At 45.6% G+C, this 13,472-nt stretch overlaps 1 protein-coding gene across 1 annotated transcript; it reads right to left on the reverse strand.

Moving 5' to 3' along the window:
- Positions 1-3,715: 3,715 nt before the first annotated feature.
- On the reverse strand, positions 3,716-8,830 carry CD70 (CD70 molecule). The gene is given in 3 exon segments (XM_043464370.1): positions 3,716-4,162; positions 7,502-7,535; positions 8,483-8,830. Coding segments are annotated over 3 exon segments (777 nt in total). The 3' UTR covers positions 3,716-3,767.
- Positions 8,831-13,472: the final 4,642 nt, after the last annotated feature.

A 13,472-nucleotide genomic window follows, 5' to 3' on the forward strand; every position in this document is an offset into this window, starting at 1 on the left:
ATCACACAGCTTTTGCCTTTCTCTATCTGACTTATTTCACTTACCATAATACCCACTAGGTCTATCCAAGCTATCTCAAATGGCAAGATTTCATTCTTTTTTAATGGCTGAGTAAGGTTCCATTGTGGGCTTCGCTGGGGGCACAGTGGTAAGGAACACAGCTGCCAGTGTAGGAGGCGTGGGTTTGATCCCAGGGTCAGGAAGATTCCCTGGAGAAGGAAATGGCAACCTACTTCAGTATTCTTGCTTGGAAGATTGCATGGATAGCGGAGCCTGGAGGGCTAGAGTCCATGGGTCACACAAAAAAGTTATACATGACTTAGCTAAACTAAACAACGATATTCCATCATCTTTCTATCTATCTCAACTTCTTTAGCCATTCATCTATTGTTGGGGACTTAGGTTGTTTCTGTATCTTGGCTATTATGAATAGTGCTGCAATGAACACAGAGGTGCATATATCTTTTCTTATTCGTGTTTTAAAATTTTTGGATAAATACCCAAGAGAGGAACTGCTGGGCCATATGGTAGTTCTATTTTTAACTTTTTGAGGAGTCTCCATACTGCTTTCCATAGCAATTGCACCAGTTTACATCCCTACCAACAGAGTACCAGGGTTCTACTTATCTACTTCAATGCCAACACTTGTCTTTTTAATAATAGCCATCTGATGGGTGTGATCATCATGGTTTTGATTTGCATTTTCCTGATTATTAGTGATGTTGAGCACCTTTTCATATACTTGTTGGCTATTTGTGAGTCTTTTTTTGTAAAAAAAAAAAAAAAAGTCTATTCAGTCCATCTGCTCATTTTTAAAAGTTGGATTTTTTTTTTTTGGGGCTATTGAGTTGTATGAGTTCCTTACACATTTTGTGTATCAATCCATTATCAGATATATGGCTTACAAATATTTTCTCCCATTCTCTAGGTTGTATTTTCCTTTGGTTGATGGTTTCCTTTGCTGTACAGAAGTATTTTAATTTGATATAGTCCATCTTGTTTATTTTTGCTTTTGTTGCTTTTTCTTTTGGTGTCAAATCCAAAAAAATCATTGCCAAGACCAGTATTAAGGAAGTTATCACTACGTTCAGATCTTTAACCCTTTTTGAGTTTATTTTTGTGTATAGTGTAAGGTAACGATTCAGTTTCATTCTTCTCCATGTGGTTGTCTGGTTTTTCCAGTACTATTTATTGAAGTGGCTGGCTTTCCCCATTCTTGGCTCATTTTTCATAAATTAATTTATCAAATATGCATATACTTATTTCTGGTCTCTCTCTTCTGTTCCACTGATCTGTGTGTCTGTTTTTATGCCAATACTATGCTGTTTTGATTACTTTAACTTTGTGATATAGTTTGAAATCATGAACTATGGTGCTTGCAGTTTTGTTCTTCTTTCTTAAGATTGCTTTGGCTCTTTGGGGTCTTTTGTGGCTCCATGCAATTTGAGGACTGCTTTTTCTGTGAAAAGTGCCATTGAAATTTTGGTAGGGGCTGCACTGAATCTATAGTTTGCTTTGAGTAATATAGACATTTTGAACATATTAATTCTTCCAATCCATGATCATGGAATATCTTTCCATTTATTTGTGTCCTCTTCAATTTCATCAATGTCTTATAGTTTTCAGTAAATTGATTTTTCATCTCCTTGATTAAATTTTCTATGCAATTATAAATGGGATTGTTTCCTTAATTTCTCTTTCTGATAGTTCACTGTTAATGCACAGAGACAAAACTGATTTTTGTATATTGATTTTGTATTCTGCAACTTTACTAAATTTGTTTGCTAATTTTAACATTTTTTGGTGGAGTATTTAGGGTTTTCTATATATAAAATTATACCATCTACAAATAGAGGCAATTTTTCTTCTTCCTTCCTCATTTGGATGTCTTTTATTTCTTTTTCTGCCTAATTACTCTGGCTAGGACCTCCAGTACTTTGTTGAATAAAAGTGGTGAGAGTGTGGGCATCCTTGTCTTGTTCCTGATCTTACAGGAAAAGCTTTCGGTTTTTTACCATCGAATATGATGTAAGCTGTGGACTTATCATATATGGCCTTTATTATCTTGAGGTAAGTTCCCTCTATGGAGAAGGCAATGGCACCCCACTCCAGTACTCTTGCCTGGAAAATCCCATGGACGGAGGAGCCTGGTAGGCTGCAGTCCATGGGGTCGCTAAGAGTCGGACATGACTAAGCAACTTCACTTTCACTTTTCACTTTCATGCATTGAAGAAGGAAATGGCAACCCACTCCAGTGTTCTTGTCTGGAGAATCCCAGGGACAGGGGAGCCTGGTGGGCTGCCGTCTATGGGGTCGCACAGAGTCGGACACGACTGAAGCGACCTAGCAGCAGCAGCAGCAGCAGCAGTAAGCTCCCTCTATACCCAATCTGTTAAGTGTTTTATCATGAATGAATGTTGAGTTTTGGGAAATGATTTTCCTGCATCTACTGATATGGTTTTTATCCTTCATTCTGTTAATGTGGAGTATTACATTGATTATTTGCACACGTTGAACCATCCTTGCTTCCCTAGAATAAATCCCACTGAATCATGTGTATGACCCTTCAAATGTACTGTTGAATTTGGTTTGTTAATATTTTGCTGAGGATTTTGCTATCTATGCTTGTCAGGTATATAGGTCTATAACTTTCTTTTCCTGTAGTGTCTTTGGCTTTGGTATCAGGATAATGCTAGCCTTATTATTATCTTATTTTATCACAAAAGTACCTGAGAATATACAAAAATACCTTTTGAAAGTATATATCCCCTATTGTATGCTCATTTCTGCACTATCAGGAGATTCTATTCTCAGTCTCTCTTCCATTCTGTTCTTAACTTATGAGTCACCACTAACTCTTCTCCCTAAGTTCTTTGCCTGTCCCCACCACAGGCTAGAGAAATGACAACTTGTGGTGTTTGGAGAGTCATATTCTTCTCCATTTTGTTTTATTACAAGATATTGAATATAGTTATATGAATGTCCACTTTAAGAAGGCTAATTTTATGTTATGTGAATTTCACCACAATTTTAAAAAAAAGAGTGTCTACACATGCTTTTACAGAAAAGAAAATATAAATGACTTCAGTGACACTGAAGTATGGAGGGCAGTCAGGCTTCCCTTTTACTAGAAATAAGACAAAGAAAAAGCTTTCTTTAATATCCCGTGGAGCAGCCATGCTCACACATGGTAGACTAAAAATATAAATTGATTCAACACCTATAGAGGCCAATTTGTTAATAAATATCAAAATTACAAACACACCTTCTTGGATCCAGCCATTCCACTTCTAGAAATTTATCCTAAAGATACAAGTGTGAAGTGACCCACATATTGTATGAGAAAAAAAAAAAGTATCATACTTGGAAAGGAAGAGCTTTTAGAAAAATATTTTAATATTAATTAAAAAAAACAGCCCCCAAACCCCCAAATCAATGTAGAAATATCAATTATATTCCTATGCTTTGACAATGCACTTGAGAGTGCCCTTCAATTGCAAGGAGTGTGAATTCCACATTTGGCTGGGGAACTAAGATCTCACATGCTAGAAGGGGGCTGGAAAAAAAAAAAAAAAAAAAAAAGAAAGAAAGAAAGAGAAGGAAAAAAGAGACAGAAAAAGAAGAAAAAGAAAACAAGAAATAAAGCAAAAGAAAAAAGAAAGAAAAAGAAAGTTAAGAAAGAAAGAAAAGGAAAGATAAAGAGAAAGAAAAAGAAAGAGAAAGTAAAAAAAAGTGTATTAAACAACCTGGGCTAGGAAGTGCCAGGGTCAAGGGCCCACCCACTGAACCCCAAAAAAAGTCTCATCAGCGTTTCTGGAAGGCAACAGAGGCAGAGTAAGGTTGGTGCAGAGAACGTCCCCGAGAGCCAGGAAGGTGAGGCGCTGGGAGGCGACCCAGCAGCCTCCGCGCTGGAAGCTGAGGCGTAGCAGGCTGATGCTGTGGGCGGCAGGGGAGCAGATGGCCACCGTCAGCGTGGCTCTCTGGGGCTCGGCAGTCCACGTGGAGGAGGAGCAGTTGGCTAATGTCACCTGGATATGCAGCCTATAAATGCCATCACGTTGGATCCGCAGCTGCCCGTCGTCGTCCAGCTCTGGCCCATGCAGGAAGGAGCGTCCCAGGGCGGGGCCCCCCTGCCAGTGCAGCCTGGGGTCCTGCCGCGACCCTGGGAGGGTTGTGGGGGAGGGATGGAAGGATGGAGATGTAGGGAAACGGAGTGCTGTAGAGGGGGTGCCCCAAACTCGCATGTCCAAGCCTAACCTCCAAGGGGGTGGTGTTAGAAGGTGGGGTGTTCAGAAGTGTTCAGAGCAAGAAGGTGGAGACCTTGTAAAAGAGACCCCATATCCACTGATGGATGAAAGGATATAGAAGATGTAATACACACACACACACATATATCTATACAAGGTGGTGGTGGCTTAGTTGCTAAGTCGTGTCCCACTCTTTCCAACCCCACAGACTGTAGCCCGGCAGGCTTCTCTGTCCATGGGATTGCCCAGGCAAGAATACTGGAGTGGGTTACCATTTCCTTCTCCAGGGTATCGTCCCGATCCAGGGATTGAACCCGTGTCTCCTGCATTGACAGGAGGTCGTTTCCTTCGTTTCAGGCAGATTCCTCACTGCCTGAGGCACCAGGGAAGCCCATATCCATACATTCATGTGCACTATACACAGTATACCTATGTGTGCTCCTGCCCTGTCACTCAGCCGTGTCTGACTCTGCGAAACCATGGACTGTAGCCCACCAGCCTCCTCTGTCCGTGAGATTCTCCAGGCAAGAACACTGGGATGGTAGCCATGCCCTTTCTAGAGGGTCTTCTCAGTCCAGGGATTGAGACTCCAACCTGAGTCTTCTGCTTCTGCTCCACTGCAGGCAGGCTCTTTACCCTGAGCCGCTGGGAAGCCCCGTACCCACGTGTGTATATATACATATGTATGTATTGTGGGGCTTCTCTGGTAGCTCAGCTGGTAAAGAATCCACCTGCAATGCAGGAGATCCTGGTTTAATCCCTGGGTTGGGAAGACCTGCTGGAGAAAGGAACTGGCTACCCACTCCAGTATTCTTGCCAGGAGAATTCCATGGGCAGAGGAGACTGGGGGGCTACAGTCCATGGGGTTGCAAAGAGTCAGACACGACTGAGCGACTAAGCATAGCACAGTATATGTGTATATGTGTGTATTTATGTATATCTATATCTATATTACACATATACCTAAAATGGATATAGATGTGATATATATATTACTATGTATTCTACATGTGATATTATAAACACACATCTATTTATCTATCTAAAGTGAAAGTAAAAGTTGCTTAGTGCAACTCTTTGTGACCCCATGGACTATACGGCCCATGAAATTCTCCAGGCCAGAGGACTGAAGTGGGTACCCTTTCCCTTCTCCAGGGGATCTTCCCAACCCAGGGATTGAACCCAGGTCTCCAGCATTGCAGGTGGATTCTTTACCAGCTGAGCCACAAGGGAAGCCCATCTATCTGTCTAATTCAGCCATAAAAAGATAGAAATCCTGCCACTTGTGACAACATGGGTAGACCTAGAGGTCTTTATGCTAAAGTGAAATAAGCCAGAGAAAGACAAATACTGTCTGACTCATATGTGCAATCTAAAAAAAAACCCGAACACATGGCTACAGATACAAAGAACAGATCAGTGGTTGCCAGAGGTGGGGGCTGGGTGGTGAAACATGTGAAGGTGGTTGGAGGCACAAACTTAGAAAAAGTTATAAACTAAGTCCTGGCGATGTAATGTACAGTGTAGTAACTGGAGTTAAGTGTACTGTGTTGTATATTTGGAAGCGGCTAAGATGGTGATTGCAGCCATGAAATTAAAAGACGCTTACTCCTTGGAAGGAAAGTTATGACCAACCTAGATAGCATATTAAAAAGCAGAGATATTACTTTGCCAACAAAGGTCCATCTGGTCAAGGCTATGGTTTTTCCAGTGGTCATGTATGGATGTGAGAGTTGGACTGTGAAGAAAACTGAGCACCGAAGAATGGATGCTTTTGAACTGTGGTGTTGGAGAAGACTCTTGAGAGTCCCTTGGACTGTAAGGAGATCCAACCAGTCCGTCCTAAAGGAGATCAGTCCTGGGTGTTCATTGGAAGGACTGATGCTGAGGCTGAAACTCCAATACTTTGGCCACCTCATGAGAAGAGTTGACTCATTGGAAAAGACCCTGATGCTGGGAGGGATTGGGGGCAGGAGGAGAAGGGTACGACAGGATGAGATGGCTGGATGGCATCACCGACTCGATGGACATGAATTTGAGTAAACTCTGGGAGTTGGTGATGGACAGGGAGGCCTGGCGTGCTGCAATTCATGGGGTCGGCAAAGAGTCGGGCATGGCTGAGCGACTGAACTGAACTGAACTAAAGAGCATAGATCTTACAAGTTTCATGACAAGAAAAAAAGAATTGTAACTGTGTGTGGTGATGGGTGTTAACAAGACATTGTGGTGATCAGTTTGTACAAATATAGACCTATGTTGTATGCCTGAAATGTATACAATGTTATATGTCAACTCTGTCTCAATTTAGAAAGATAGGGAGAGAGAGCAAGAGCTCAGAGAGTTCTCTTTCCCCTCCTCCCCTTTCCGTCATATGAAGATAAAGCAAAAAGATGACTGGTTGTTTATAAACCAGGAAGAAGGCATTCACCAGACAGCCAGACCTGCTGGTGCCTTGACCTTGGATTTCACAGCCCCCGACACCATGAGAGAGAAGCCTTATGTCAGCCTTTCTGTTCTTCTGTCATAGCAGCCGGATCAGAAAGCCCCCAAAGAGGGGCTGATGATGAATCAAATGAAACAGAAGATGAATAGGGTTTCCATTTGTTACAAAATGGAATGAACACACCCAAACCGCTGGGGATGAGTGTGGGAGAGACCCAAAGAGGAAGAGGGTTAGAGAGAGGCTGGGAGGGGACTGCCAAAAGGCACCCTCCCTCACATTCCTTCATGTCCTTGCTCTAAAGCCCTCTTCGCTGGGACACCCTCCCTGGTGACCACATTTTCAAGAGCACACCCAACCCTGGCATGCCTGATCCTCCTCCCGTACTTAATATTCCCCCAAAAGTACCAGGTGCGTGTTTCACTCTACTTGGCATGCTACATATTTTACTTGTTCATTTATTTATTTTCTGATCCCTTTGGTATCAGGGAAGCCCCAATAGGGCAGGGACCTCTGTTATGTTGGCAATCCGGGCGCCCAGAACAGAGCATGTCTCGTGGGAGCTGCCGAACTAACATTTGTGACTTGAACGAAGGCATGTTAGTCATGGCTATTAGCTTGGTTGAGTTGGTTTGAGCTCTCCCATGGGAGAAAATAAAATGCCCAGAAAGGAAACAGGCACCCAGAAACAGACTGCTGCATCGCCCTGTCTTTCTTTCTTTTTCTCATCCTTTCTCATTTTCTCTTTCTCTCCCTCTCTCCCCCACCCGCCTTCTATTCTCTTTCTCCGACACACATGCACATCCCTGGTTACCTGTGTGATTCAGCTGGAGCTCTGCTAAGTCCCACTGAAAGAAAAGAAAACAGACCTAAGCACCTAAACGTCAGGGGTCTGGAGTGATCCCTCGAGTCAAGAGCACTTTTTTCTCAGTGCATCCTTCTATCCATCCCTCATTCCATGGGGCTGACTTGGAGCCTTTGTGAAGAGCTCATAAAGAGGAAGTAGATTTGAACTAGCCCTGAGCACAGAGAGAAGACCTTCAGAAGAACTTCTTAGTTTCCAGGATGTAACCCAGGTCGCCTCGCACATCTGCCTCTCTTGCCTGCAAAACCTGATGTAACCCCCAAAGTTGGCACCTGTGGTGGGTGTCCAGGGCTCCCCCTGTCCTTGGAGGTCCCAGAACTGCCCTTCCCCAACTCCGTGAAGCCCCTAGCAGCCTCTGAGTCAGCCTGCTGGGGGAACCACAAAGACGAATAATTTTCCAGGCCCATATGGAATGTATCTTTCTCACATGCACCCTCCAGCCTGGGATCTCCACCCCGGGGTTTACCTCTCAGGCAGAGCTGACTATCCTGAGCCAGAGACCCCTGGCGGGCAGGCTTGCCCCGGCTTGTTACCTCCTGCTCTGGTCTCTCTCTCTCTTCCTTTCTACGACATCTTTCTTCCTGGCGGATTTTTCTTGCTGTTGCTACCACTCTGGGGGGCCTGTGGGACCTTCACTCCCTAACCAGGGGTCGAACCTACACAACCGGCATTGGAAGCACGCAATCTTAACCCCTGGACCACCAGGGAAGTCCCCCTGGCAGATTTATATCCGTCTCATTCTGATTTTTGTTTTCTTTTGTTTTTTGGTCATAAGTCTGTTACTCTGTTCTCTTGCTCAACACCCCTCTGCTTTTTTTCCCCACTTGCTTCCCCTCGGCCCCCACCCCAGGGTCCAGTCCCCACCCGGAGGTCCCCAGGTAGCATACGCCTGTCTCTCCCCCTCTCTCTTATCCTCCCTTTGGGACTTACCCTGGTTGAATCCGGCTGCTGCTGCTGGCTGAAGTACAGGTTGCAGATGAGGTAGCATGTGCCCGTGATAATAAGCACTGAGATAGTCATCCTCACGATGGATGCCCAGGGCCGGCAGGGAACCTGGCAGCTTGAAGCCTCCTCTGCTGCCATCATGGTCCTCCACGAGCACTTCATCAGCTGTGTGGCAGCAGGGAGGGTGCGCAGAGGGCAGGCAGGAAGGGGGAAGGAAGCTTCAGCTTTCTCACAGCCGCGGGGCTCTCTCTGCCTGTCTGAACCTGCCAGGGAGCAACCGTGCCCCTCCCTGGGGATGTCCGTCAAAGGGAGGGACCAGGCTCATTCTACCATGCAGGGAAGTCCCCTCCAGCTGCTGCTGGTCCCCTGTCTGCAGAGTAAGTGGACCACGGTGCTCCTCAATTTTATTTATATGGCTCTCTACCCTCCCCAGGCTTCTGTGGTGGCTCAGATGGTAAAGAATCTGCTTGCAATGAAGGAGATCTGAGTTCCATCCCTGGGTCTGGAAGGTCCCCTGAGTAAGGGAATGGCTACCCACTCCAGTATTCTTGCCTGGAGAATCCCACGGACAGAGGAAGCTGGGGGAGCTATAGTCCACAGGGTTGTAAAAAAGTTGGACACAACTTAGCGACTAACACCACCCTCCCCACCTTTCTGGCACTCATTCGTTTATTCAACAAACCTTCACTGAACACCCACTACAGATAAGATACTCTGCTGAATCCCGGGATGCAGCCACAACACTCGGGGAGGAAGGTGCTCAGGGGCTAAGTCGTGTCTGACCCTTTGGGACCCCATGGACTGTAGCCCACCAGGCTCCTCTGTCCATGGGATTTCCCAGGCAAGAATACTGGAATAGGTTGCCATTTCCTACTCCAGGGGATCTTTCTGACCCAGGGATTGAACCCTTGTCTCTTACATTGGCAGGCGGATTCTTTACTGCTGAGCCACTGGGGAAGCCCCAGCGATGGAGGTGCTAAGTTGCTTCAGTCATGTCTGACTCTTTGCTATCCCATGGACTATAGCCCTCCAGGCTCCTCTGTCCATGGGATTCTCCAGGCAAGAACACTGGAGTGGGTTGCCATTTCCTCCCCCAAAGGACCTTCCCAACCCAGGGATCAAACCTTAGTCTCTATGTCTCCTGCATTGGCAGGCAGGTTCTGTATCACTAGTGCCATCAAAGAGGGGTCCCCAAATATCTATGTGCCCCTCTCCATCTTCCCAGCCTCTCTGGTACCCGTGGTGGGACCACCCCTAATGGAGGTCACATGACCAACCACCTGCTCAATAGGAAGCAAGGAGACCAGAGGAGGGGCCAGATCTTGTCAACATGCCACAGTGCCTTTCGATTCTGTTGCTCTGTGGCCTTGAAGGACACCTGCTTTCTTTCTTTCTTCTTTTTTTTTTTTTTTAATTTTGTTTTGGCTGTGCTGGGTCTTCGTTGGTACGTGTGGGCTTTCTCTAGCTGTGGTGTGCGGGCTTCTCCTGTTGCAAGGCACAGGGTCTAGAGCACGCAGGCTTCAGTAGTTGTGGCTCACCAGTTTACTTGCTCTGCGGCATGTGGGATCTTAGTTCCTGAACTGGGGATCGAACCCCTGTTCTCTGCAGTGCAAGGCAGATTCTTAACCACTGGACCACCAGGGGAGCCCCAGAGGGCATCTGTTCTTGATGACTGTCGTGGCTTGAATATGTCCACCCAGAACTTCAGCACAGGACCTCATTTGACAAGAGGGTCTTTGCAGAGGTAAGGGTGAGGGGGCTCTTGTATTCCACGTGTTGTAAAGAAAAGGCGAGGACACACAGAGACACAGACAGAAGTTGGAGGCAGACATTGGAGTGATGCAATACACACCAAAGAACCCCAAGGATTGCCAGCAAACTCCAGGAGGCACGAACAGGCCAGGAAAGATTCTCCCCTAAAGCCTTTGAAAGAATCAGATGCCTTGATTTTCAGATCTCCAACCTCCAGAACTGTGAAAAAGTACAATTCTGTTGTTTCAAGCCACTGGTTGTTGGTCCTTGGATATGGCAGACTCAGGAAACCAGTGACAATCTTGTAGCTACAAGATGAAGGAAGACCACCTAAGATTGTAGGATTGTGACAATACTAGTTAGTATCAGTGAATCAAGTCACTCACCCCCACTAGTAGTACAAAATCTGTCACAGACTGTACATACCAAGGGCACGTGACTGTGGTCTTAGAGGCTTTGCTTGTGGACACTGAGACTTGAAAATTTCATCCCAGAGTGAGGAGTTATAGTAGCCTGGCCTGGGACGGCGGGGGGGGGGGGGGGATGGGTTGTAGGGACAGGGGGAGTGGGGGTAGAAGGTGGATACAGAATAGATTTTAGCTGAAGCCACCAGTGTTTGCTGGTATGGGGGGGCAAGTGGAAGAAAGAGGGGAGTCAAAGGTGTCCAGAATTCCTGGGGTCCAGGGATTGTGTGCTCACTGAGACCCCCATCTGCAAAAGGAATTTCCTTTATGAAAGCCCTGGTTTTCCAAGACTTGGGGGTTCAGCCAGCAGCACCCTCAAAGGACCTCAAAGGACCTCAAGTTCTCCTTGGCCTGGGGGCTTGATCCTTGGAACTGTCCCCAGCCTTCTTTCATACTAGATGAAACCCCTGCTTTGTTCTTTTTCTTTTGTTTTTTAAGATTTTTTTTTTTTTTGATGTGGACCATTTATTTCTAGAAAAAATTTTTAGATTTTAAAAAAAATCCTATTTTTTTAGAGCCAGCCTTGCTGAGTTATTTATTTATTTATTTGACCACTGCGGCATGCAAGTGTGGCATGTGGGATCTAGTTCCCTGACCAGGGATTGAACCTGACCCCCCTGCATTGGGAGGGTGAAGTCTTAACCACTGGGCAGCTAGGGAAGCTCCCATAAAGTACTTTTAAAAAATAATTTTATTTATTTATTTATTTTTGGCTGTGCTGGGTCTTCCTTGCCGCACACAGGCTTTCTCTAGTTGTGGGGCTACTTTCCCATTGTGGTGCGTGGGCTTCTCACTGCAGTGGCTTCTCTTGTTTCAGAGCATAGACTGTAAGGTGTGTGTGCTTCAGTAGTTGCGGTGCACTGGCTTTGTTACTCTGACACATGTGGAATCTTCCTGGCCCAGGGATTGAACCTGTGTCCCCTGCTTTGACAGGTAGATTCTTAACCACTGGACCACCAGGGAAGTCCTGATGTGGACCATTTTTAAAGTCTTTACTGAGTTTGATACAATATTCTTTGGTTTTTTGGCCATGAGGCATATGGAATCTTAGCTCCCCGGCCAGGGATCCAACCTGCACCCTTTGCATTGGAAGATGAAGTCATAACCACTGAACCCCCAGGGAAGTCCCTCCCCTGTACCTCCTCACTGTGTTCTAAAGTCTAGCGCCACTGGCTAACTTCATCTCCAGGACCTTCTCATCCACGTTCTGTCACGGCCCCCACTCCAGACCTTTGATGGTATTTTGCGGCCCATCTGGAGTCCTTGCCCCACCTCCATCAAGCTATGACCATTCATAGTCAAAAATAATTTCTACAGAGCGCAGTGAAGTACCTAGATTCTGGAGTTTCTCAGCACACCTGGATTCCAGTCTCTGGACTTTCCCATATTAGTCTTTGGGAAACTCATGCCCTCATCAGTTTAAGTTCAATGTTTGCATCTACAAAATGGGCTGTGAAATATGACAAACTAGTGACGATAAGGTACAAGAAGCAGACTCACAGATAGAACAAACTAGTAGTTACCAGTGTGTGTGGGTGGGTGGGCAATATAGGGGTGGGGGAGGGGAAGGTTCAAATTATCAGGTGTAAGATAGGCTCAGAGATGTATTGTACACCACGGGGAATATAGACAATATTTTTTAATAACTAGGGACTTCCCTGGTGGTCTAGTGCTTAAGAATCCACCTTCCAGTGCAGGGGACATGGATTCGATCCCTGGTCAGGGAACTAAGATGCCACATGCCGGGGGATAACTAAACTGGTGCGCTGCACTACTAAGCCTGAACACGATCTGGAGCCCAAGCTCAGCAACAAGAGAAGTCCCCAGCGTGACATGGCTGGAGAAAGTCCAAGTGCCACACCAAAGACCCAGCACAACTAAAATAAAAAAAAAAAAATGCCACTACTGAAAAATAAATAGGGGCTTCCCTGGTGGCTCAGTGGTAAAGAATCTGCCTGTCAGTGCAGGGTACTTGGGTTCAATCTCTGATCCAGGAAGATGCCACATGCTGCTGAGTAACTAAGCCCGCGCCTCAACTACTGAGCCTGCACTCTAGAGCTCCAGAGTCACAAATGCTGAAGCCCTTGAGCTCTAGAGCCCTTGCTCCACAGCAAGAGAAGCCACTGCAGTGAGAAGCTCATATGCTGCAACTAGAGATTAGCCTAGCCCCTGCTTGCTGCAACTAGAGAAAGCCCTCGCGCAGCAACAAAGACCCATCACAGCCAAAAATTAATAAATAGATCTTAAAAAATAGAAGACACACCTTAAGGGGCTTCCCTGGTGGTCCAGTGGTAACAATTGTCCTTACAATGCCAGAGACACCGGTTCAGTCCCTGGTCTGGGAGGATCCCTCATGCCGAGGAGCAACTAAGCCTGTGCACCCCAACTTTGGAGCCCACTGCTGCAAATACTGAAGCCCATGTGCCCAAAGCCTGTGCTACAGAACAAGAGAAGTCACCGCCTTGAGGAGTCTATGTATCTCAACTGTAGAGTAACCCCACTCACCTCAATTACAGAAAGCCATGGCACAGAAACAAAGACCAACCATAGCCAAATAAATAAGTAAATCTTAAAAAAAAAAACTTAAAAACATTTTGCAATTGCAAATATTGCAGTTGCCAATGGAAAGTAATCTTTAAAAGTGTATGAAAATAAAAATTAAAAAAATAAAATAAAATGGGCTGTGATGATGTTTTAAAGAGAGATATATGCAAGGCTCTTAGCATGGTGTAAGCACACAGTAAGGGCTCAATAAAGAC

The sequence above is a fragment of the Cervus canadensis genome, chromosome 4 (assembly GCF_019320065.1).
Source record: "Cervus canadensis isolate Bull #8, Minnesota chromosome 4, ASM1932006v1, whole genome shotgun sequence".
NCBI lineage: Eukaryota > Metazoa > Chordata > Mammalia > Artiodactyla > Cervidae > Cervus > Cervus canadensis.